The following is a 25,535-nucleotide window of genomic DNA, read 5'->3' as shown; positions in this document are numbered from 1 at the left end:
ACTGCACGAGTTCAGAGTCTCTCCTGAGCCTCTGCACACTTGTGATCAGTCTTCTGGACTTTTCTCATGCCATGCCATGCAATAATTGGCACTTTGATGCATCGCTGTGAGCACCTACACTCCTGACAGCACCTGCTAGCATTGACCACAGCATCTGCGTCAGTGCTTGTGAGTCTGAAAGGTCAATTCCATTGGTTAAAAATAATTTGAACTTTTCATCACGGCGCCACCCTGCAGCAGCAGGCACAAAGCAGCCTCGCCTCCGCTCATGTGTAGGAAGTTTTCTTTATGAAAGCTTCTGGGCTGCATGGTGTGAGATCTTTTTCTTCTTCTTTCTTCTTTCTTTTAGCACAGATGCCGACTCTTTCTCCTCGCTTTCTGCTACACGCTGAGACCCGACACGCAAATCTGCACTCACACATGTTCTGTCTGAGGTTTCATTCATGATTAGCTCCCCTCGGCTGATTGGAGGTCTGTTTATTTTCTTCTGTCTGAGCATAAATATGAAGACATTTCCCCTCGTCTCACAGGACTCCGCGCTGCACAAGTGTAACTTTCCCTCCCCTCCAGGTAGAAAGCTCTGCCTGGCAGGAGATTTTCCATCCCCCTCCCCCTCCTCCTCCTCCTCGCTGCCACGCCGGCTCACGCAGAGACCTGAAGTGGGTGGATGTACAGAGGAAAGAGAGAGCTGTAGAGGTGTGGACTATGAGGGTGTTTGTCTTGCATCTGTCAGTGAAGGTTATGATTCAACAAGTCCTCTTACCTCAGTGGCAAAATAGGTCAGTGCCTTCCAATTGACCGATATGACTGGTTCGAAAAGAATGCAGAACCGTCATCGCCGACCCCCTCCCTCAGAGATTTAGTGTCAGTGCATCACCTCGGCGTACTTCCTTTTTTGCCTCAGAGTAAGGACAGTCAGTATTGACCACGGGCGATCGCAGGTCAGGAAGTAAAAAATCTTTAATATCTGTCATTTAGCGAGAAATAGGTCATGAATTTGCAGATAGATTTGGTTGAAAGCTGAAGATCACGTGGTCTCCAGCTTACTGGATCGATTGAGGAGACTTTAGTGGTGATTTAGGTGGAGTAAGATTTAGGGTTATGTTGCATCTGGGAGTCCACAGCCTGCTGCTCAACAGCATTGAGCCCACATCTCATTCTCTCAGTAAGGCTGCAGGTCTCGTTCACATTTGCTCTGCACTTACATATGCATTATGAATTAGGCTGTGTAATATTATTGATAGATCGATTGATTAAGCTCTCAAATCCCCAAGAACAATGTATTGGGCACAAAAAGAAACACATGTATCAAAAAGAATGTGAATAATGTTAAGAACTTCAGAGGCGTTAATATACGTTCCCTCGACTAGCTTTCGCCCCTGTCACGTGGTCTTCTTTAGCGCTTGAGTTTGATAGTTGTCATGGAGATGAGGCCACTTGTATCTGTTTATTTGGTGTGCATCTCCATGGCAACTCAACAAACTCAATTTGCTGATCACTCAATCAAAATTGCCAGAAAATGGCACCAAGTGGACTTTGAGTTGAGGTTGTTGTGTCAGATCTACACATGATAAACACCAATAACAGAGAAAAAAACGTTTTTTTCCTGTTGCATGATCCACATTACACTGTTGATTGCAGTCATTTTACAGTTTCCTGAGTCATTATTAATCATCCTATAGGCACCAGTAATAAAAATTAAAAATGTAATAATGGCTAGCCGTGGGCAGAGCTCCAGAGCTGGAAACAGATGGACTGACTGACACCGCTGCCCTCCGGCCTCGTCACCAACAGGTCAGCCAGTCAGGGACCAGATTTAACTCTCCCAGTAAGCTGCTGGTAGCTTCATTCCCACAGCAGGGTCAGTCCAGTTGGGACAGCACATGTCCATGAAGTTTAGACAGCCGCTTCTGCTTTCAGTCATCGTGAAGGCTTATTTTTACAGCATACGCGTCCAAACAGCAGTAGTAAATATAGTCTGGCATCAGTCCACCCCTTATCTTCTCACACAGAACATGGCTGCTCCCTCCTCAGCCTCCCTCGGTGATAAAACCTTGGCACCGTTCAGAGATGTATCCATATGTCAGACTCGACTTTACACAGTTGACATTTGCAGTCTGTTCTCAGATTGACGACCGCTGACCTAATGTTTCTGACAGTCTGCAATTTATACAGCATTCAGGTTGAGCTATTTTGTGAGCATGTTATGAAATATTTCTCTTTAAATATGGAAAAGGAAACAAACAGCTTTCAGGAAGTGAAAGATTTATAATTTAAGTGGATTAAAAGTCATGTATAGGTGTTGAATTGGGCTGTTAATGTGCTTTTCATTTAGAGTATATGTGTGATCTTTGTTTTCTGTGTGCTTTGGTTTGTTGACATTTATGTGAGGCTGTATGTGTGCTGAAGTCCCACTGCTGGACATCTTATTGGATTCTATATGAATTATATGCTTAAACCCACATGCGGCCGTCTGGGTGTGCAGTAAGACAGTGGCGGGTACACGTCAAAGTTTTCCCTGCCTTGCTGATTAAAGTGTCCGAGGGATCACACATGGCTGATGTAAATGACCAATCAGAAACGTTGCATTCAGATAGAAGAGCAGTGGTGAGATGTTCAGGCCTTTTATTCAACTCCAGTTTATAATGACAGAGATTGCAGTTGCAGTAATCAGTATTATAATGTTCACAGTGAATCAAATGGCAATGAATGCTAATGATCCCTTGTGTCTGCTGGATGTGTAAAAGAGCAACTGATCAACCTTATAAAGCATTAACGTCTCAGTGTTGTGGGTATCTCTTGTTTGAACCTCAAAGTGGCCAAAATTCTTGCTGCTTTAAGTTGCTCTCCATTAGTAATTCAGTCTTTATAAATGTTGAATTTTTCAACATGAAGCCTGGGTGGAAAGCTGCTGAACGCGAGGCCGAGGTTTGAGCCAGACGAGGCTGACAGGACCGAACTCTGATGAGACATAAATGTTCAATGAGTCTTCTGCTGGTGAGGTGGGGGATGTAAACACCAGCTGCTACTGTCGGTGTGTGTACAGGTGTGTGTGTGTGTGTGTGTGTGTGTGTGTGTGTGTGTGTGTGTTCTGATCAGCCAAGTGATCCCTCATTGAAGTAACAGTAAAGATAAGTTTGGGGGATAGTGAATGGGAACACTGCCTTGATGCCATAATACAGTAGGAACATGGGGATTATCACATGATGATATCGAATGTGATTCTTGTCAATACAACATGTGCTCCTTTTGTCATAAATGTATTTGAATATTTAGAAAAGTATCAGTAGCAAAGTACTCATTCTGCAGTAAAATGTCTCCTGTGACTGATATCTGATTCTATGGTACATTATTAGATTGCTGGAGAAGCATTTTACTTCGATTTGAACTCCGTTATATACAGTTAGCAAATTTAGTCCACTGGTGCCCAACCTAGGGGTCGGGCCCCTCCGAGGGGTCACCAGATAGGTCTGAGGGGTCGTCAGATGCTCAATGGGAGAGGAAAGAAAAAGTTCTGATACACAAAATATTGATTTGTTGGACTTCCTGTGATCCAACTTGACCTCTTTGGGTGTTGAACACTTAATAAGATGAAACCATGTGAAATGTTTAGAGGAGAAAAGTTGTGTCTTCTCATCGTGTTTCAGAAAGAGGAAGGGGGTGAGAGTGTTTTCTTGGATTACCTGTTTGTTGGATCTCTGCCTTGTTGTTTCCCCTGGTCCTGGCTTTTGATATTCTTCCCCATCTTCTTCTTTTCCTCCTCCCTTACCTTCTTCTTCTCCTGCTTCTTGTCTCCTTCACCTCTGGTGTTCTCCTCCCTTTTCTGTCCAATCTTGAAGAAGTTGAGGAAGCTGAAGCGACCCTTCCTCTTCTCCTGCTTCAGGCAAAGGTCTTGCAGAGCCTCATCCTCCATCCTTTTGAGTCTCATCTCCCAGCCGAGACAGTCTAGACTCCCAGCTCTGTTCTTTCTTGGCCAGCATGTGTGTGTGTGTTGGGGGGGGGGGGGCATGCCTCTTCCTGCAGCTGGTGTCATGTCTGATATGTTGTTAGTGTGATTTTACATGTGGAACAGAGTATATTTGCGTGCATGTCCACTCATCAGGGGACAGTACTGCCAACGAGCCTCTTTCATTATTTAAAGAGTCACTTCATGTGTCTGACAGACAGACACCAAACATTGGTTTTAAAACCCAGAGACATTTACAATAACATGTCAAAACAAGCGTTTGCAGTCAAATTCCAGCGCCTTCATCCTGAAGCAGAGAATCTCTTCCATTAAATATCCAGTATGTTTTCAGATTTTACTGATAACATGATGGTTGAGTTTGTCCTCAGTCACGCAGAAAAAAAACAACAAAGACAAACACTGGTTTTAAAGTCATGAGACCATTGCAGATGTGTTTCTCTCTGTGTGTTTACACTGAACTCAGGTCAGTTTTTGATGCTAATACCGACAAGCTGTTTCTGAAATACCCAGTACATTTTTAGAGATGAAGTTGTTTCTGTTAGCTTTAAATGTAATTTGGTGTTGATGCACTCAGATACACTCTGGGACAGTTCAAGGTTTTTATGAAGAATACATGTCTGACTTTGTCCACAGAAAAAAAGCTCAGAACAAACTACTGAAAATGTTCTATAGAGAGCAAAAACGTATTTGAGGCAGCAAAGCAACAAGCACATAGTGGAGTAAAAAATGCAGTATTTCCCTCAGAAGTTGCACAAAATAGATATATACTGTATTATTTCTGACTTTCCACTGCTGCAGATTAACTGCAAATGAAAGCTAAATGCAACCGAAACAGAAGATCTCTTGTACAGCCGAAGTGACTCCAGCACAGAGAGCAGCTCTTGGCCCTGCTTGAACCTTGACCCGGTTCGCTCTCCATGCTAGCCGGAGTTGTGCTGATGCCTCCGGCCTTCTGCTTGCAGTCTGTGCAATCTTCTGTGCAATCGTCTTGTGGGCATTGTAGATAATAGAGTGTCAATGTGAATGTTCTCCCGCCAGATAGAGACGGGAAAACCTCTTTTGTCAGTGTAGGAGGATCTCATTTGCCCAGACAACCAAACCGACTGGGTAGCCAACAAGAAATAATGAACATCAAACGCAGCGATGTGAAAGAAAAGGGTTCATTCCAAAAAGGTACATTTCCATTTTGGGGAAAACACGTCCTGGTGTGTTAGTAGCGTACTGTTCAGAAAACATTGGTAATGTTTTGGACACAAATGTCCTCAAATTCTTCACTTTTGGTGTTTTGCTGATAATATTCACAGTCATTAACTCCAACCTTTTTATTATGTGGAACATTATGTAATGTCAATACAAGACTCACGGTAATCATAGTTGTGGTTTTAATTAACTTTAATATTTAAGTGAATTTCATTTCAATTTTAGTTTGTTTAGTGTGAATTTTGAGATTATTTTAAATTTCTTGTAATTACAATTACTGTTTTGAATGCCAGAAATAATTTTGTAAATCAGCACAATGATGAGATCAACCAAAAAAAAATCACACTTTCCGTCACTTTATTTATTGTGTTCATTTGAATAAAATGAGTACAAGTGATCAACATTTTTTGATTCTTTCACAGTTTTTGATCCAGCTCAGACTTTGTAGTAAAAATAAGAACTTCTGAATAAAATGGATTTAATTTTATAGTATGTGTCTGTATAAGTCGTCCGGCTTTCTTACTTTTATCTCAAATATCTAAAGTCCCTGTTCTAGAAGTGTGTGTTAACGTGGTAAAACTTACATTTCCTTCCGATGACTGCTGTCAACATGTGAGCAGAGCAGTGACCCACCAGCCTCTGGGAGCTGCTCAGTAGCCAGAAAAGAAGGCTGCGGCTGTGCTGAACAGCCAGCGGCTGCGAACGTTTGTAACTGTGTGAATGTGAAGCCGAGTGTGGACGCATGCGGCTGACCTCCAGGAGGCTGAAACTACACCTGCGTGCTGTAAAGAACGAATGGGTCAATGCTCATGCTCTATATTCTGAAGAATCTGAGTCAAGCGTCCATATAAACAACCTGGTGAAAATCTGTTGATTTATACCTGCAAAGCACGATGAACTCAGCGCCTTCGCACTGCCCACACAGCTCTTTCAAACACCTCGAACGAAGCGTGAATTCTCACACACAATGTGAACCAGGTAACTCACCTGCAGCTATGATACAATCCACAGTATGTGTAGCCACAAACACACACACAAACACACACAGTGGTGATTTCTCCTCATTCCAGTCATGTAAGCAATTAGTTGAGGAAGGGTGCATTGCAGGCATCACTCAGCCAGAAATAATCAAACCCCTGATCTACTGAGAGCAGCAGAACGCTGATCTCATTCCTAAAATACACCACACACACACACACACACACACACAAACCTTTAGCCTTTTTACCTTGAAGCTTGGGCTACTCTACATGTGTATTTTTGGTGCTGCTTCTTCTTGAGGAAGAATGCTGCTTGCCTAATGATTCAGCTCTCTTACTCCTGTTCTGACGTGTGTGTGTGTGTGTGCGCACATACTGCATAGTATGCACACACACACACACACACTGTAGCCACACGCATGCATGTGTGTTGTGTATCCTTCCCCACAGGCCTGCCTGGCTGCGTACTTCGCCCTCATGCCTCAGTGCTTGTGTCCAGGCTAAAGCCTTGTTTTAATGTTCTGAGACAAACAGAGCAGGAGGTTCAGTGTTTTCAGCCTCAGTGCCGCTCAGCTCAACACTGCAGGTCAGGTCAGTACGCCCACAGCCGTCTGAGAGGGCTCTCAACAAAAAATGATCACACAGTTTCCAGAAAAAGGGATCTCCGGGCTGTTACCTGAGCCACAGCAAAGAGAAAAACTTTGAGAATTCACATTCAGGAGAGTGAGGGGGAGGGTGCAATTTGGAAAGATCGAAAGTCGTTTCTCTTTCAGAAATACCACAGAAATACCTGCCATTGTGTCATATTTGCTCTTCTATTTGAGCGTGCAATACTGAAACATTTACTGTGTAAAAAGAGTGCTTCAGGCGATTGGAATATGTCGGAGGACCCCAGTATCGACACAAAGCCACCACACGGTCCTTGAAATGAACATGCTTACAGGAATACTCAAATACTGTTGATCTTTCATTTCAAACAAGGTAAAAGAATTAGATTTCTACATGTTACTTTTGCAGAAAGCCCTTTATAGTTTGCCTCTCATTCACACACAGTCACACACCAATGGCTGGCCTTGCCATCACCAGCCACCAACCCATCAAACCTGCGATAAATGCCTCTGAGTCATATCCATTCCAAAGCTGAATGAGGGAAGATGATAAGAGAAAAGAGAGCAAAGGTACATTAATGTGTATTAGAGTGCCACCAGTCCCCATATATAAAAACATGTCTTCGCTTTGTGTCAATCATGTTGCCTGTGTAGCATCCCTGTTATCAGTAAAAGGTCCATTTCCAATTAAAGTGTTTGCTCACCGAGATAGCCCAGGTCCATCACCCTTGCTGCACTCAGAATTGCTCAGTCGTGGACTCCCCCCACAGGCACATGGCCTTAAAACCTCTTATCAAGGAGGAAGAAAAGGAAGGAAAAACATAAAATAACAGCCTGGATCAAAGCGTCCATCTTGATACCTTTGCAGTAGCCCGGTACAAACCCAGAGAGGCCTCACCAGGGTTATGACAGACAATCTGCCTCCGCCGTCTCTGTCTCTGAAACTAAGCTTGAAATTGCAGATGGTATCGCTGTGACAGAAAAGGGAAGAAGGAAGGAAGTTTTTGTTTGCAGCGAGTGACGCTTTGCAAAGCCGGCTCCGCTCTGCCATCTAATCCCACTCGGCTCAGCGGGGTAGCCGGCTGCCATGAGACGCTAACAAGGGATGCTGGTAGGAAAGACGGGGAACACTGTGGTGTTTTAAATGCTGATAAGCAGAGCAGCTGGTGTTGCAGTGTGCGGGGCTGGCTCGGAGGACTGCTCCTCTCTGCGTCAGGTTCTGGAGTCACACCTGGCTTTATTTTACGTTTTAAAAGCACTGCAGGGCAAAACATGTCATATTCAGTTTGATGGTCCAGGGAGAGTTCACCAAACTCAAATATTATTTTTAATCTTTGCTCTTTTCATCTTCGTCATTTGTTGTCTTTTTTTAGCTCAACTTCATATCGACAGTTTGATCTGGTTTAACCTGAATCTCCAGATCCGCCCCACAGCGGACTGCATGGACTCGCGGCAATGCTTATAAAGGTTAGCTGTTGAGCTACTTTGTCTTTCTCGTGTGCTTTCAGTCCTCTAACCCCGTCTCTGAGTGAGTCTCTGTTGAAGATCGGCTCTTAATGCTGAGCAGCTGAAAACGATCATCTTGGGGCAGGTTAGCTTCCTCGCTGTAGTGCTTGCTAGCCAGATGTCTCTCTAGCTAACTTGAAAGTCACCATCTGAATTGACAACTCATCTCCGCACTGAGGGACTCCAAGTAAACCAGAAGACTTCAAACTGCCGCCTGCTGCTAAACTCCGCTGTCGGTTATCGGACGTTCACTGGGGTCCTCCAAGATCGCCAAAATAAGCAGAACAAAGTTCTGACATGCATCTCACAAAGTCCGTATGCAGCGAGCATATTATCAAGCAAAAGCAAGCATGTACGTCCCGTTGGAGCCATGCTTCTGTGCATCTGATTAATTCAAGTCCAATTCCCAATCCTTGTAGCTCTGATTTGGTTTCTACAAACTCTTTGTCTGTCTGGTTGGGGATTACGGGCGTGACAGTGACAGTTTGATTGTGTGAGACATTTAAAGTATCCAAGACATTTCATTTAATATTAACTGTATATGAAATAATGCTGTTTTAAAGAGTTTTGCAGAAAGTCATAATTTCAGCTTTAAACAAGGTACGAGTGAGCTTTTCTTTCTGGTTTTTCACTAATTATTTTCAGTTTCTGTGCTCTTGGTTCTGTTGGCTTTGGCTCACAAGCCTGCTTCAATAACCTTTGTCCGAAGTTCTGAGAAAACTTACAAAACTTACCGTTGTCCACTTCACACAAGCTACTCATTAACCTCCCACCTCCATTCCTCTGACCCTGTATGAAATGTTCACGGCGTTCCATCACTGAAACAACACAGATCCGTGCAGCTGCATTACTCCAGCGTTTGATTTCTTTCTCTGTTTGTCTGGTGCAGATTGGGTTTCTTTGGCCGCCTAAAAATCTCTCAGCTCTCTCTAATGCTTTCTGACATGTCTTCAAACCAGCCTCATCGAGCAGGAGGGGAAGAGAACTAGCCGAGAGATTAAATCCCATGAAAGGCCAAGTGTCTGATTCCTTCACTAGACCTGGTGTCAGCAGGGTTGCTTTAGCTTTTGGCTGTAAACTTTAAGTTGCTTTGAATTTTTGCCCTCATGCAGTCATTTCAGCTTCGACTTCATCTTATTTAAAGTGCACGTCGCCCAGGTAGCACTGTTTATAAGACCACAAGGTTGAGGTGAGTCATTTTAAAAACAGAGCCAATTATTTGGGTTCCCAGATGGCGAAATCAGGAGAAATCATGGCGAACAGAAAAAAAGATGTGATTTCAGCCTGGATTTGAAATTATCACCAGAGCTCGCCTCTCAAATGTAGATTATTCCAGGAAGTGGAGCCGAGTGGGCAACGTTTCGACCACCGACAGAGTTCTTATTAAATGGAGGAATAGTAACGTAATTGGCATCAAGGGAACAAAAGGATATGATGGAGTCTGTGGGAAAAATAAGGCTGAAGATATATGAGGGAGCTGGACCATTTAAAGCCTAATAGGTAAGAGGGAGGATTTTGAAGTCAGCTCTTGCATGAAATTGGAAGCCAATGCAGAGTCATCATTTCTGGTGTTATATAATCCAACTTCTTAGATCTTGTGAAGGCTCTGGCAGCTGCATTTGGGACCATGTGGAGACCTTTTGTTTCTGTCTTAGGTGGGCCAGAGAAAAGTGCATTACAGTAGTCTGTTCTAGGTGTTATGAAGGATTTCAGGATCTGATTTTGATAAAATTCATTTTTATTTTAAAAGCACTTTGGAGCCTGATTATCTGATGTTAATAAAGTTGACTTTAAGGCAGGTATTGCTGTTTAAACAGGTCTAACCTTCACAGGGAGGAGTTGCGCATATTGGTTTCTGTTTGGTCAGGATTTTCTCTTTTGGATGATAGCAGGGATGTAGGATGCTGCACGACCTCGATTCATAGAAAAGCTTGATGAGCGAGGCCATGAAATGGACCTGCAGCATTGAGCCTATGAGGTAACTGCTCCTGTGCTGTAATTTGATTATGGGAAGGGGGGCGTAGCAGAGAATAGAGGAATACTGGTCTAGAGGGGTTACCTGCATGAGGTTTGGACTGTCTCAGCTGCAGGAAGCAGCAGTGTAAGGCAGGACCACTGTGGAAGACTGGCAGCTCGTAACTTACTCCTACATAGATCAGGGTGAAGTCCATCTGATCTAAAAGGTGTCAAAATAAATCGAAGCTTTCCACCAGACTCAGCTGGCGGGCAGAGCGTTCAGATTTAAGCCAGGAATTAAATGAAAGAGGCGACAGGTGAGAGGTGGGCTGATGGGGCTTGAGCCTGAGAGAACAGTCGGTTTCCCAGAGGACAGCAGCATCTATCAGACGTTTAAAGTCTGATTTCAGGGTCTCTGACCGGTGGCTGCTTCTGTCATTTCTTTTTGGATCTGCCTGAGTTTCACTTTTACAGCTTTATTCTTACATGTGGACGAAGTGTAAACAGGCGCCATGACTTTTCTAGACCCATGAACTTTTCTCACTGCAACAGACAGCATACCTCTGTGTCACTGTAATTGATTTTACCTCATCTTATTAACCTTCTGTAATTCATTTAACACATGTGGACACATTTTTGGATCTTCAGGTTGCAAACAAATCTAGCTTCCATTTCAGAGAAGTGTGAACATTGAGGTTTTATTGGAGATATACTGTGTATGTCTTGTTTTTTGGAAAGTCTTAGAAAGTCATGCATACTCTTCGTTTTTTGTTGCTGAGCTACAAGCAAACTTTCCTCGTGGGCGTAAACTTTGAATAATTTTTGCATAATTTTTCTTTCAGTCTAGTTAGCTCAATGCTGTGCAATCTCTTTTCTATTCAAATTCCGGTCCATTGTATTCATCTCATATTTATCATCCTTCTTCCTATCCTCTACCCCTCCTCCTTTCCTGACCTCCTCTATCCTCCTTCCTTCCTCTCCTCTCATCAGTATCGCAGCTGGTTGTGAGCTCTTTTTTTCAGTCGGATGCTTTTGCCTCAAGTGGCTCGAGGCTGAAACAGGCCATTTGTTGTCCAGGTCGGTGCCGACCTGAACAGAAGAAGACTCCTGACGGGAGAAAGGCCTCCCGATTGTGCTGATCAATTATTGTACTTCAGACTGGAAAGACTCTGAGTGGGATCATCAGGAGAAGTGGAGTGTGAGAGAGGCTGAGTGTGTGATTACTGGGGGTGGAAACAGATGAGAGACTGAGAGTGGTCATCGAGAGAGAGTGAGTTTGGGGTGTTGGCAGCCCCACAGGAGAGACAAGTGGAAGATTGAATCACTTGTGGAGAAACAGGATGTCACATTTTCAACAATTGCTGCAAATATACATTTGTCCTGTCAATCATGCAATGGACAAATTCAGGACTTTGATGGCAAAGTATCAACAGTTTGTACTAATGTTTAGCCTGTTTTTTTTCTGGCATCATGTTCAATCACAAAAAATTTATAAGGCCTTGGATCCAGGAAATTCATTGTATCATGAACCCCAAGCAGCCTGCAGAGGAGCACTGCAGGTTAATTTAAAGATGTCGTCACTGTGTCCTGCCAAATATTTTGATATTTTGAGAGTTTGAATCCGGCACAACCTCATGTTAACATACAAGCTAGTCAGAAAAGTCCAGCTGGCCACAGTTGTAAGCTCTGTGTTTTTCTCTTAGCTTTTCACAAGGCTGAACACACACGTCCTTTGTCTTCATATGCTGCGGATCTTGCTTTATTGAAGTGTCTAGCAGTGAATGTCGGAGCTGCATGTTGATGTGAAGGGCAAGCACGGACGGCGCAGAGCACTACACGAACGATCAGCGGGGAGCTGAGAGCGAAGTTGTAGTCCGCTGAATTTTGGGAGCTGCTCTTTGATGGATCGGAGAGGACATCACAAAAACCACCTTACAGCTTGACAGAGACTCCACTGTGAGAGAATGGATGCACTTAAAGCAGGAAGAAAAGCACTTGGCAGCGTCCTCTGAGTACGACTTGGCCCAGATAGTAAATACAAGCAATCGAGATTGTTACTATAACAACAGCAAGGTGCTTAAAGTGTGTCTTCCACTGCCATGGAGCAGAGCGGCGTGTGAAAGGAGATTCTCATATCTCAACATAATAAAAACCGAGACCAGATTTCATCTGTCACAGACTCGTCTCTCAGACCTGATGCACAGTCTCCTGTCAAAGATGTCCACAGAGACTTTTGACCCAAAGCTGGCAGCTGACCTGTGGATGGAGACAGCTAACCAGAGGCCCAACCAGGGACTGGAGGAGCATCTTCATCATCTACCTGAAGAGGAGGACAGCGAGGAAGATTGCATTTATGAAGACCTCACCATGGATGGGTGAGCACCAAACACTGTCTCCTGGTGCCCATCTGATTACCTGTCAGTTATGTGCACCCCTGGCTATAACAGCCTCCATTCCTTCAGAGACGCTCTGCAGGAGTTTGCTTTCATTCTGCCTCTCCTTGCACTGGTGAGGTTCACTGAAGCTGGGCGTGAAGGCCTGGCTCTCAGTCACCATTCTAATTATTGAATGGAATTGAACTGAATCTTCCACAGAAAACTGAGAAAACCATTTCTCTATTGATCTGGCTTGAGGACGTTGTCATCTTGGAACAGGGAAGGGCCTTCCTGTAGCTGTTGCCACAAAACTAGAAACATGCTATTGTCTAAAATGCCACTGCTATAGCACTGAGAGGACCCAAACCAGAAAAATCAGCACTGAGTTTGTGGACAGGGGAGTTAACACCCTTTTTAAATAGAAATGAATAGAAAAGTGCTATCTGGGGGTAAATGTTATAGCGCAACCTCGTGAAATGTCCCCATCTCACCGTGTAAATCTTCATATCGACCAACCCAAATACTTGACAGTGTTTTACAGTTGCTGCTACTTAAGTTCCCTCAAGCAAGTGACTACAAGAAGAACAAGCTGCTGCTCCAGTGGTGAATAAGAAAGGGAAGAAAGCACAGAAACATGAAAGAAATGCAGCTTATTAAGGCGCAAAAATTGGTTGAGAAAATAAGACAAAACTGTGAGCTCAAAGTAAAAGTTCAAGAACAGATTATGTTTACTTTTCATCAAGATTCATGATTTTTGTATTTTACAATTTTTTGAGGGTCTGAAATGCAATCACTTAAACATGCAACAGATTATTTTATCAATAAAAGTGAAATATCTCAATCTGAGGTTGGTTTGTGGTTCCTCATCTCAATAAAATAAGATAATTTCTAAAAACATTATTGATTCCCAAAGTCTCTAACTGAGTAAACATAGGATGGGAACTGTTTGTCAGATCATCGCTGTTCTTAACTTTAGTCTCAATTGTACATCATAAAGTTTGTAAAGTCACTCAACTTTATCTGAGATATAACCAGCTTTTTTTAAATGACAGAATCATGGGCTTCGTTTTAAAAAAGACTTTGTCTGAGGTTTAACAGCAGAAGGAATGAGATCTGCTTGTTGCCTTAATATTAAAGAAATGCTCCACTGTTTTAGCATCGCTCTCCTGTAACACTGTCCGACTCACAACAACAGTTTTTTTTAATTGGAACTAACCAGCCCTATTTCTTTATTATTCCACACAGTCTTCTTCCTTATCAAGACCTCGTGCCTACATTACCCACAATGCAACTCGAACACGACAGTTCTGCTGGAGATTCAGGTGTGTTACGCTCATAGAGGCTCTTGTAGCCTCTCAGCTTCAGCAGAGACGAGGAGCAGCTACAGACATCTGGTCAAGCTCACTTCAAACTCCACAGTCCAGATTTTCTTCATTTTCAGACTTGTTGTGTTTTTAAGTCATTAAATTCCCCTTAAACAGATTTCACACAGCTCCCTCTGGAGCCACAAAAAGATTTATATACATTTTTGTTTTTCTTCACATACGCAGTAGTACTACCCAAGACTATAAACTGACTTTAATGTCCTTTAAAAGTCCTTCAGGGGGCCACCAGCCAGGAGTCTGGTGAATCACTGCAGCAAGCACAGATTTTCTTCTTACACTTCTCTTCCTCTGGAATGACTTGGGGTTTCCCAGGTGCAACTTTTTTTTATTTAGTTTCTTTAGTTTCATTATTTCATTTTCAACCAACTGTTTGTATTTATTGTTAGCAAGAAATCCTGAAGTTACACTGTCAGACTGTCTTCATGCTGTGGAAAGTCCACCTTTTCAAAGCTAACTGCTGAACAGTTCAGTCTAGTGGGGAATCAAAGCCAGATGGCAACAACGAGCAAACCCAAACTGCTATCTATTAGCTTTCTAAGTGTGAGATCCACTGCTAGTACCCTGCCGGCCAGATTCCAGGTTCTGAAATCTGTATTACAGTTTGGATTTCGACCGTGTTGATCTTCAGTGAGAAATCTCTCTTTCCCACTCCTCCACAGCAACACGACGCCAGCGTCCGCTATACGGCGCACTCAAAATCTCGCTAAAGGGCACCTCATCAAGATGAATGTTCGCCACATTGCTGCCCAAAATATGTAGAAATGTTTAGTCTGCTTGTAATCCGGGCCTTCTGTCTCTCTCTCCCCTGGCCTCATTAAACAAATCTCCATCCTGTCTCCAGCTCTGCCAGTTGGCCTGGTGGCTCAGTTGTGTACAAACAAAACCACGAATAAACACAGAATGGATGCAGCCACATGTCCCGCTCCAACTTTTCATTTGATCCCTATAGAAGAATGAAAATGAACAGTTTTTCTTAGAATACGTTTTTCTGTATATTAATATTGACTCCTTTCCCCTCGTTTATAAATTACTATGGAGGGAAATCAGAGCTTTAAACTTTCACCTGGTTGACTTTATATTGCATATTATTTACATTAATATGTATATTTGGAGATACAGCCTCATCACAGCTTCCTGTTGGCCCAGTCTTGCCTATTTCACTGCCAAATAAGGATTATATAACAACCGAATGATAACAATAAGGGAAAATTACTTGTGAGCAAGTTTTTCATTGATTGAACCCACAAAAGAACATTTAACCCTTCAATTTGTCTGAAATCCTAAAACTCACTCAGAAACAATAAGCTGACTGCAGCCTGAAAGTGCTCTGTCTGCCCTCCTCTCCTAGAAACACAACATATTTTATATATATATGATGCGATAGACTCATTTCAAGCATGAACGTTTTTAAACGATGAAGATTCACAGCAAAGCACCAGAAGTTTGTTTAGCTTCTGCTCGATAGAGACTAAAGCAAATGACTGACTGGCCTTTAATAAGTGAAGGATCAACAAAAAGTCATCAATAACTGGCCCCACCTCCCCTCCCCAACATGGCCCTCCATCGTCTTTGTTTCCACCCAAGCGCATGAGCGGCAGTACATTCAGAGACCAGCTGAGGGTTTAACGCTGCAATGTGGCAGCAATTTTGGGTTCCGCTCTGGCGAGAACCCGTAGCCTGCTTCCTTCTGAAAGGCCCCAAATGTTCGAGGCTGTCGGGAAGGTAAATTTCACGGCCAGTTTGGCAGCAGGAAGTGTCTTTGGTCGGGGTGTTTGTGTAAACAGCTCGTAATGGTTTTAGCCCCGCAGTGAGGCCTCTGCACACACACACATATCTACACAAAGTGTGCATAGTCACACATGCATATGTGAATACTTGCATGTGTTCCACAGACATACATTCTCCTCATTCAGAAGCAGTGAAGCCTATAGACTGTATACAAATGAGACCCATTATGGCTGCCAAATGACTTTCTCTTATGTTTAACAAAGTGTGCGTCTTGCTGTTGAAAAGGGTTTTGTTGCCTGTTGTTGTGCACTGAAGCCAGCGTTTAACTTTGAGGAATGTTTGCATGAACCAGTTACATGCTGGACGTGAGCATCAGTCCCGTTCACCTTTTTGTGCAGCTAAATGCCTCTTTTGTCACATTAGAAATGCTTCCTTGAACAGAAGAGAAAACTGAGCTTATTGTCATTGTGGTCCATTGAACTCAAGGCAGAGAAAATTACAGCACAAGTGTTTGTTGGCTTTTTGGACTAATTAGCAACATTAAAATCATGGAAATGAACTAATTTAACTGTCCTGTGAAAAACACATCTCCTACAGGTTAACAACTTGACAAGCCCGGAGGCACGAGGCTTTCAGGACTCAAAATGCAGACCACAGACAACTCAGGGAGGTTTCAAAATAAAGGAAATTTATTAACACAAAACGCTCAGGATAAATGACCAAAATGCAGACTAGGCAATGTGACAAAGTTCAACAGAAAACACTAAGGATAATCTTAATTTGGAGAGGAACAAAAACAATCAACGGATTAAAAATAGCTAGGTAACAAAGTAGCAAACAAAAGATTCAAGGCTGGACTAATCACAAAAACTAGATAACAAAGTAGCAAACCAAAATACAGAGCTAGACTAATCACAAGACTTACACAGAACAGGAGACAAGGATCATAGAACGCTAGATATCAAGGCAAGTACAGGACAAGGCACAAGACAATCTGGCGCAGGACAAAGGGAGACGCGGACTATATATACACGAGGTAACAAGGAACAGGTGGAGACGATTAGGGCGGGGTAGACAATCAGACAGGCGGGGAAACACACCGGGAAGTCAAGGGCCTGAAACGAGAGGAGAGTTAGGTTTCACAATAAAACAGGAAGTGCAAGACAAGACACGATGCTCGTGAACAAAACACATTAACAAATCCGATGAGACATGACACAACTAGTGACATTTTCAGCTTTGTGTTTGTGCACAATTAATTTTTCAGCTAATCCAGTGAGTTTTTAAATTGTTAATTTGTCTTAGAAAGAAGCAGAATTTTATCAGTGGAGAAAGGAAAAACTTCTGTTTATTTAAGAAGTAAAAAAAAATTGTTAACTATTTAACTAATTAAAGTATTTGTTAAATTATTTGTCAGTTTGGAATTCATTTTCTCATTAATTAGCGTAACGTGCTGATGTCGCTCCTGGTCTCACACTCAATTTTAAACCTTCCCTCAGCTGTTTATCTTGTTCACAGTCGTGGTGTTGTACTGGGAAGAGGGAGCATCACGTCTTACTGGGAAACATCCAACATCTAAATTACCAGCTGAAGATAAAATTGGAAAGTTCAGTGAAAGCAGATCAAAATAAACTCAGCTGATCGTCATGGCGAGGGTGCACACCCCCAATCAGGCCTGGATTCAAGTCAATTTGTACATTTAATCCAAAATATTCTCGCTGTTAGTAAGAGAATAAATCATAAACATATGAACAAAACAAACTGTAGCTCGTGGTCTTCATCTGTGAACGCCCCTGGCTCTGGTGTAATCGCATGACCGAAGTCACGGTCGGTCATGTGATAACACAACCCTGTCCCCCCACCGATCGCATCCATGCACAAGTGTGGTTAACAACACACAAAGAAACATCAAATTTTAGCATAATCCAGGCAGGGATTACATTTTTCACTGCAAAGTAATTGGCAAAATAATCTAGTAATATGTAAACGTAACAGGGTTGAATGAATAAATATCTGTGAGATCTTCTGATGAACTGATCAGAACTCAATGCATGAATTTAAACTTATTTGACTGTTATCCTCAAATACATCAGTCCATATATTCAGCTGAATGACTAAACCATATCAAAAACCATAAAATGGAGACATTAATCTGACACGCGCTCTTTTTTCTCAGATCGTAAAAAAGATAGATTACGATTCAGTCAGAACATGTGTATTTCTACTCAGCTTGTATTTTGATTTTTGAGCACTTGAAGTGATCGTGGATCCAGAGAAGCCTGTCTCATATTCAGGTCTCTGCCTCCTTCGCTTGCTTTTTACTGTCACTCCTTCCAGTGCCGCAAACGTCTCGTAACAAAGTCAACCGGCGGTCAGCTTTGACAACTCCTCTCCATCACCCTCCTGTAACCCAGACTGTGTGATCACTTTTCCAGTAAGCAGGCTTGGACCATGTTGAGAAATGACTCACTTACCATCAGGGGAATGTTATGAGGCTTTAACTAATTGTATTATCCCTTTATAAAAGCCTATCAAGTCTGAACTGCTTGGCAGTGAAGAGACTACAAAAGGGCACCAGGTCTGATACTGATTGTAATGTTGGCAATAATTTAAAATACGCTTATTCTACGGTTGCAATTCAGTCTGCACAAAGTGGTAAATGTCTGCTCCAGATCAAACTTTTGGTGCTTGCTCCTGTGTGTTTCTGCTGAGACCAGGATCCATTGAAGCCACTACAAATGTCATTTCCTCTAGAAGGGCTTTAAGAGGAATTAAGAGGTGTTTGCAGAAAAGTTTTTCAGTTGCTTGAGGATAAAGCCTGAACAGCTTCCAGGCTGAAGTGAGGGGTCTGAAAGCCATTTGTTTGAAAGACGTGAGAGCTTCATGTTTGAATACAGTGACTGTACCTGACTGTGTCTGCAGTATCGTCAAGTGAGAAGACTGTTGAGTGTTCTGTGGCCACCAGGGGGCACTCAAACAATTAAATTATAAAGTCTCTTAATTTCATGTCATAATTGATTGGTGTCAGTTTTCATAAAAATCCTTTTTTTAATTAATATTTTAGTTGGTGGTTTTTATAAAATAGAATAGTGAAAAATGGCCAGATCCCACTTAAGCATCTTCAGATTGCTTGGGTTGACTGCCGAACAGTCCAAAAATCCAAAGGTATTCACTTTACAATGATAATGTATGATAATGTTACAATTAATCTCTCTCTCCACCCCTTCGTCTGTTTTCTCTCAGGTATTCTGTCCTCCACAACGGGAACCACACGGAGCAGGAGAAGAAGTCTCTGCACACCGACACAGAGTCCCACGAGTCCTGCTTGTGACCAACAACGACTCCTCAGTCACATCTCCAACGACCTCGGCTCTCATACCGGCACCACAGAGTCGACGGAAACACGCCGCAGCCTCCACACATCCGGAACTGAACTCCAAAACAGACGCTACAAATCCAGCAGACCGGAGCCCTGATGGCACTTTACAAATCCAGGCGAGGAACGTGACTTTGAAAGGGGTGTATCTGGTTTGAAAGTCCAGCCGAAACTCACGCTGTGGTCTTTAAAGGTGGCCGGGATCAGGTGGACTGAACGAAACCAGTTCTCCATCGTTCTGACGCTGTTTCTGTCACGCGGGTTTTCTGGTCTGCAGGCCCCCAGAGACTGAGCTGTCCAGTCGAACTGAACCAGATCCAGAGAGCGACTGTGATCCTGTCAGCAGACCCGCTGGTAGCCATCTGTGAAGTTCAGCTTGTCTTGTGGAGGACAGCTTGGGTGGGATGTGGAGGAGAAGTTCACAGTATGAGATGTGATTAATGGCTGGGAGTCGTGGAAGTGAATTATGTTGCCAAAGCTCTTTGATATTCCATACAGAGGACCTACTTCTGATTATTATATGATGCTCCCTGTTGTTTCCCAGTACAAAGTCAGAAAGAGTGAGCATAGATTTTAGAAGGGTGTCCCTTGCACAATAGGTTGGCAAAAATTAGCTTTTAAAACAAGAGTATTTCCTTTGCTAAACATCACATGTTAAACGTCATGTGTCTTCGCCTTAGACACAAAGCTGAAGAACCTGTTTGTCTCCCAGATCGAAGCTTTCCAGCTTTGCTAAATCCTCACTAAGCTGAAAGGAAAATGTGGCCGCAAGGCTGCGTTAAATCCTTGCGTTAAACTGTTGAAGTGCATTATTATAGAGGCTGCTAGCTCACACTCCGTGTTCATCACTCCACGAGGCTCCTCTGAATCAATCTTTCTCACACAATAAGAAGTTAGAGGACCAGGACGCATAAAAGCTACTCATGAATGATTCAGCAGGCATTGTGATGCTGTTGGAGCAATATGGTGTGTGTGTGTGTGTGTGTGTGTGTGTGTGTGTGTGTGTTTGTGTGTGTGTGTGTATGTGTGTGTGTGTGTGTGTGTGTATGTGTGTGTGTGTGTGTGTGTGTGTGTGGAGGCCGTGTTACAGAATGTACCAGAAATGTTTCCATTTGTTTATATTCATGGAAACAGAAAACACTAAAGCAACTGTTTACCTGCCACCATAATGCAACCTTGCCCTTTTTAAAAAAAACTCACTTACATTCAATTTCCTCTCGTCCCCCAGCAGACTGTCCTCTCTGTGTCCTCCAGTGATTGTGGCTAACAGTGTAAAACTTTATTGAAAAAGGTCATTCACTCGTCCGCAAAGTCAGTAATTAGTCCCCAAAGAAGCCCACTGTAAGCTGCCTGCACAGTACCACACAGCAGATAAGCAATGTTCGCAATTAGCTTCTCCTGACATCATTTTCTCAGGAGGTGGTGGAGACCAAACCAGAGCTAAAAGGAGAATGAATATCGGACTTTTGTCAGCTGGATGTGAAATTATGATGCTGATTGCTAAACCATTGGCCGTGACTTCATGAACTTGTGATATGTCAGGGCTGTGCATCTGTCAGCTTATTGTGGCGCTTTTCTGCCCCCAAGTGGTCAAAAATAATAATGCAGCTGTACTGGAACTGATGTGGTTGTAAATGTTAAGATGTGAGACTTTTGGTTTATGGTCTGGTCTGTCTGATTGTCCTCAGAAGACTGATGATAGGCCTCGTGTTGAAAATGAAATGTTGCTACCCAGCTTTCTATGGAGTATATGCAACAACAACAAAAAAAAACAGTTTCTGCTGTCCAATGACAACCAGGCATCTCCAAAATTTTTCTTCAGTTAATGAGATTTTGAAAAAACAAAATCAGATGGCAGCTATTAAATAGACAAATAATGAACATCCGGACTTCCAGAGCCAAAGCAGACGCAGAACCTTTAAAGAGGGTTTGCACAGGAACAAACACAGTCCTCTGAAATCAGCTCATCGGATGAAAACACTGTTGAGCGCTGATTCACAGGCACAAAGAAAAGCCAAGAAGCTCTTGACTGGAATCACTGGGCAGGCGAGGTAATTACAAATCCCTGCAGAGACAAGCCCGTTGACCCAGTTTAGCGAGCCACGGTTCAGAGGACATATCCAGGCTGGGATGAAACCTCATAAATGACACCATCCCTCATGTTACTCCAGATACATAAATATGAGGCTCACACATTGAGAAAGCGAGGGGAGGGCCAGCTGGCTCAGGCAGACCATCAGACATGATGTATTATACACTTCATTATAGTTCAGCCCACTTCAGTTCTCTACCGTCGTGTCAGAAAATTTTACAGTGAAATGTCCACATTTTAAACCATATGTTGTCCCAGAAAGACAGATCGGAGGGTAATTATTATTATTATTATTATTATTATTATTATTATTATTATTATTATTATACCATTTCAGTGCTGTGTGCATGTGTATGTGTGTGTGTGTGTGTGTGTGTGTGTGTGTACAATATTACACTTAAAACGCATCGATCATTCACCTTCTGCTGTCAGAAGCTCGTAGTTTCGTTCGCCATGACATCTGATGTGGTCAGCTTTGATTTTGTTGGTTACAGTGAATGAAATGATGATTCCCAGAAGACTTTAAGTGAAATTAAAATGTCAACAGAAATTTCTCAAACAATTCGGGCAGCACAATCCAGTGTTGTGCTGTCCATCAAAATGTTAAAATAGTCAGTTTATTAACAATATACGGCATAAAGGCTCTAGGCAGGGTGGTGGCGGCACTGGAGGAGTATATTTAGCTATATTTTGCCTCATAAAACTGGAATATGCTGCTGCATCGTTTCAGAAGTTTCTGTTGACGCTTTGATACGAAATTGGTCACCATTGGAAACCAGATTTGAGTCTCTCTGAAGGAGGAAGCATTTCTTTACAGACATGGCGAAAGGTGCCATCATGGTGGCTTGTATCTGTCTATTGTGGACAGGGTCCCGGTGGCCCGGCATCCCATCATGTTTAGGGTAACTGAATTAGAAGGAAACAGCTGTTGATGAGGATCCCACCGATAGTTCTAACCCTCAGTTCATGGTGTAACACTCGACTCCAGGCACGGAAAATGGCTAGCTGTCACACGTCAGAACCTTTTCCTGTCTACCCACAATCCCTTGCAGTTTCCTCCAGTTGGTTCAGATACTGTTCTTCGTCTCAGTGCTCTTGAAGAAGAACCAAAGCTTGAGTTTTTCAGCTTGTTTCCAAACACTTTTTAAAAGCTCAGTGTGACGGAGAGTTAAAAGGTCACGCAGACATCAGAAAATCTCAATATACAGCAAATAAGAAGGTCATTCATCAAATACATAAAGTTCTTGTTGAGTTTTTTCTGTCTATTGCTGAAGGAATTTTTAAGCAGCAAACAACAGCCAGAAGACGAAGTAAACACATTTCTTTATTTTATAACTTTTTTGTTCAAAAATAGACTTGTCAAACTGTGACCTCTTCCATAGCTGAAGCACAAGCACTTTTTTGTCATTTAAAGAATTTAGCAGTCAGAGTCAGTCCGATATATTTTATGAAATTTTGGGGGCTTGTAAAATAATGTCTTAAATATATTATCCTCCCAAAAACGACTTGTGGATTTTTATTGTAGGTGTATTTGAATATTATTTATTTTACAATATATGTCCAATGTTCTTAAGATAATTAGGATGGAGATGAAGGCCAGCAGCAGTCGCCTGTGGGTTTGTTTCCCCTGCAACACTGTCAGTGTTCATTTTTCAAACTTTTCCAGGTACAGACAGAAAGTTTCACAGCTTGTTCTGTAAGACTGAAGATTGTAAAACAAACTCTGTAATGGCATTTCTTTTTTTATTAGGAAATAAAAATAATGATTTTTTATATTCAGTAAATTCAAAATTGTTCAGATTTGTATCAGTTAACTGTAGTTTATGGCGTTCATGCTTCGAGATGAACGACTGGCTCATTTAATGGCTGTTTGCTCGATCAACTTGTTTCACTAAAAGTGTCCTAATATTTTTGGCTGCTGGAGAAAATTGCCCTTAAATTCCAACGTTCTTTAAATGGAGCTTGAAATGAGTCCGTAATGAAAGTCAGAATCATTCATTATTTATGATTGAAAATGTTTTTACATGAATTTTCTTCCTCAACAAATGACTCAAAGCTTAAACCAGCATGCAAGGTCTTTTCAGATGAGAACAAACTCTTTGGATTTGGATCTTTTTGTATTCTAGCAGAATTACCCCGCCCAGAATAATGGTGCAGTTTTCTAAATAAGCGTCTTCGTGGCCGACCTTAAGAAGCCCTTGCGTCCTCACTCTGTCCTTCACTAACATGACCGACCACAGAGGGCTGAGGACAAAGACTGCAGAGTTTAATACGCAGTCCCACAGAGACGCCTGCAAGTTCAGCCTTTTTCATAAGCAATCAAATTCCTGTTTTCAGCATCTTTAAACCCACAATTTTCCTTTCAAACAAACATCTGTTTGATGATGTTCCGTGAGTATAAAAAGAAACAGACTTTGTGGCTTGAGTCTTCTTTTCTTTTTCTATATTCTGCATAATTTTTTTTTTTGTACTTCGCTGTTCAATAACCGCCCACTTCCACGCTGCAGTTTCCATGACATCTGCAGAAGCTTCACGCGAGGCTGTGTGTGTGTGGCCGTTCAGTGGAGGTGTGTGTGTGTGTGTGTGTGTGTGTGCGTGTGCAGTGTGGGAAGCTCCTCAACAGTCTATAATTAGCTCTCTAACTCCGGTTCGCCTACCTTCATGAAATTTAATGAGCCAAAAAGTGTAAGGGAGGCCATTTTTGGAGATGTACCAAACACATCACGAGATACAAAAATGTGAGCACGCTCCAGTTGCAAACCGTCTGAGAGATTCGAGGGGTTGCGTAGTTATTTCAGCTGGATTGAGAAGCCAGAAGAAAAGCGCAGCTGCTTCAAATAGAGATACTTTCAAGTTAAAAATCTATTTTCCTTTTTACCACTTCAAAGGACAGAACAAGGAATTTGGATTCTTGTCTTGAAAAGTCCATCACCAGTCCTCAAACTGGGTTCATTAGTGGTGTTTGAGCCTGATGTTTCCATGTGATCATCAGCGGCTGTGGTCTGACCCACTGATGCGGATGCTTGGTTGGCTTTCCAAAATCACCTTAGGCATCGAAAATCTTACTGAATTGTAGTTGCAAATGTTTTTTAAATGTTTTCATTTGAGACAGTTAGAAAGAACATTAGGTTTTTATGTCAATTCGTCAGAATCAAAGAGAACAGTTTCTTTTTAAAGCTGCTGTTTTGGATTATAAAAGGCCAGTTTCTGCACCTGGAGGATGATGACTCTTCTGACATTGCCTTCAAAAATTAGGGCAGAATATTAATTTATACACAAATTTCAACAATATCAATGAAAGGATGTTTAATCAGAGTACTAAGGTGACTTTGGGAAGCTTGTCCAATGTTACACCTGAAGCTGGAGAGCCAGAAAGCAGCACTGCCACTAATACAGACCAGCTACGTCCCAACTAACTTCATACAACCCTGCAGAGTTCTTCAGCGCAGAGCTGGCAGGGTGATTGGTGAGAGTTGCATTGATGGATAAGTCGGGAGGATGGAAGATAATTAAGGTGTTTAATTGCATTAAGAGTCCATTCTTTTGCTGTTTACCTTAAGCAGAATCTGTAGCCTTTAAAAGCCTTTTGCCTCCTCCTCTTCAATCCCATGAAACAGTCTGTATGTCAAATTTATTTCATTTCCTTTTTTTTTAAGGAGTAGCTGTTATTGCAGTCAATGGGTCAAAATTTGTTCAGATGCAGAATTGTGTAAGCAAAAGTTTATCCAGAATGATCAAGTTTCTGGGTTCATTCATTTTTGCACATACAGTGTAGGTATGACTTTTTTTCAAATGCTGGATTCTATACTTCATGTAACCTCGCAGGTGATATTTGGTACTGAAGTTCTTTGCCTTTTTTATTTGCAAAATGAAAAAGTCCCTCTGACACATTTTTAACATGTTATCTGCCTTCTTTAAACGTCAGTTGCAGGATTTCTCAGCTGCAGCCTCTGTCCAAGTCTTACTTCTCACACGTTTTGCAGAAACAGGATTTGAACTGAACTGAATTTGTGTTCAGAGGTTTCATGGAGCAGTTTGTTAACTTCTGATTGAGAAGCTGTTGCTTGCATTTACAGGATGTCGGACTGGTTTGCACTCCTGTCATTAAAGGAAGAATTAGACCAACAAAAATGTGGTGCAGAAAAGCAGGATTTCGACAATGGCTGCCATTTGTGCAACATCCTGAGTTGTAATCTGTGTCATTCCTGCTCTGTGTCCCCGCCATCTCTTCTTTAATTTATTCATCTGTTGTTTGCAGCTTACAGCATGAATGTGTATATAAAGAAAAAAACTCCCACAAACTGTCCAAAGGAGACAAAAAAACAACTTTTATAAAACTCTTCAGTATTTATTTTGACAGAA

General features: G+C 42.3%; 1 protein-coding gene across 1 annotated transcript in view; it reads left to right on the top strand.

The window, feature by feature from the left end:
* Positions 1-19,829, top strand: part of htr4 (5-hydroxytryptamine receptor 4) — a 163,817-nt gene extending 143,988 nt beyond the window's left edge. Inside the window, exon 8 of the mRNA XM_041944232.1 lies at positions 18,949-19,829. Within this exon, the coding sequence (XP_041800166.1) occupies positions 18,949-19,036 (88 nt within the window). The 3' untranslated portion in view covers positions 19,037-19,829. The remainder of the gene's footprint in view (positions 1-18,948) is intronic.
* Positions 19,830-25,535: the final 5,706 nt, after the last annotated feature.

This window comes from Chelmon rostratus, chromosome 9 (assembly GCF_017976325.1).
Source record: "Chelmon rostratus isolate fCheRos1 chromosome 9, fCheRos1.pri, whole genome shotgun sequence".
NCBI lineage: Eukaryota > Metazoa > Chordata > Actinopteri > Chaetodontiformes > Chaetodontidae > Chelmon > Chelmon rostratus.
Note: the sequence above shows the minus strand (reverse complement) of the source record. Positions and strands in the feature narration are given on the sequence as shown.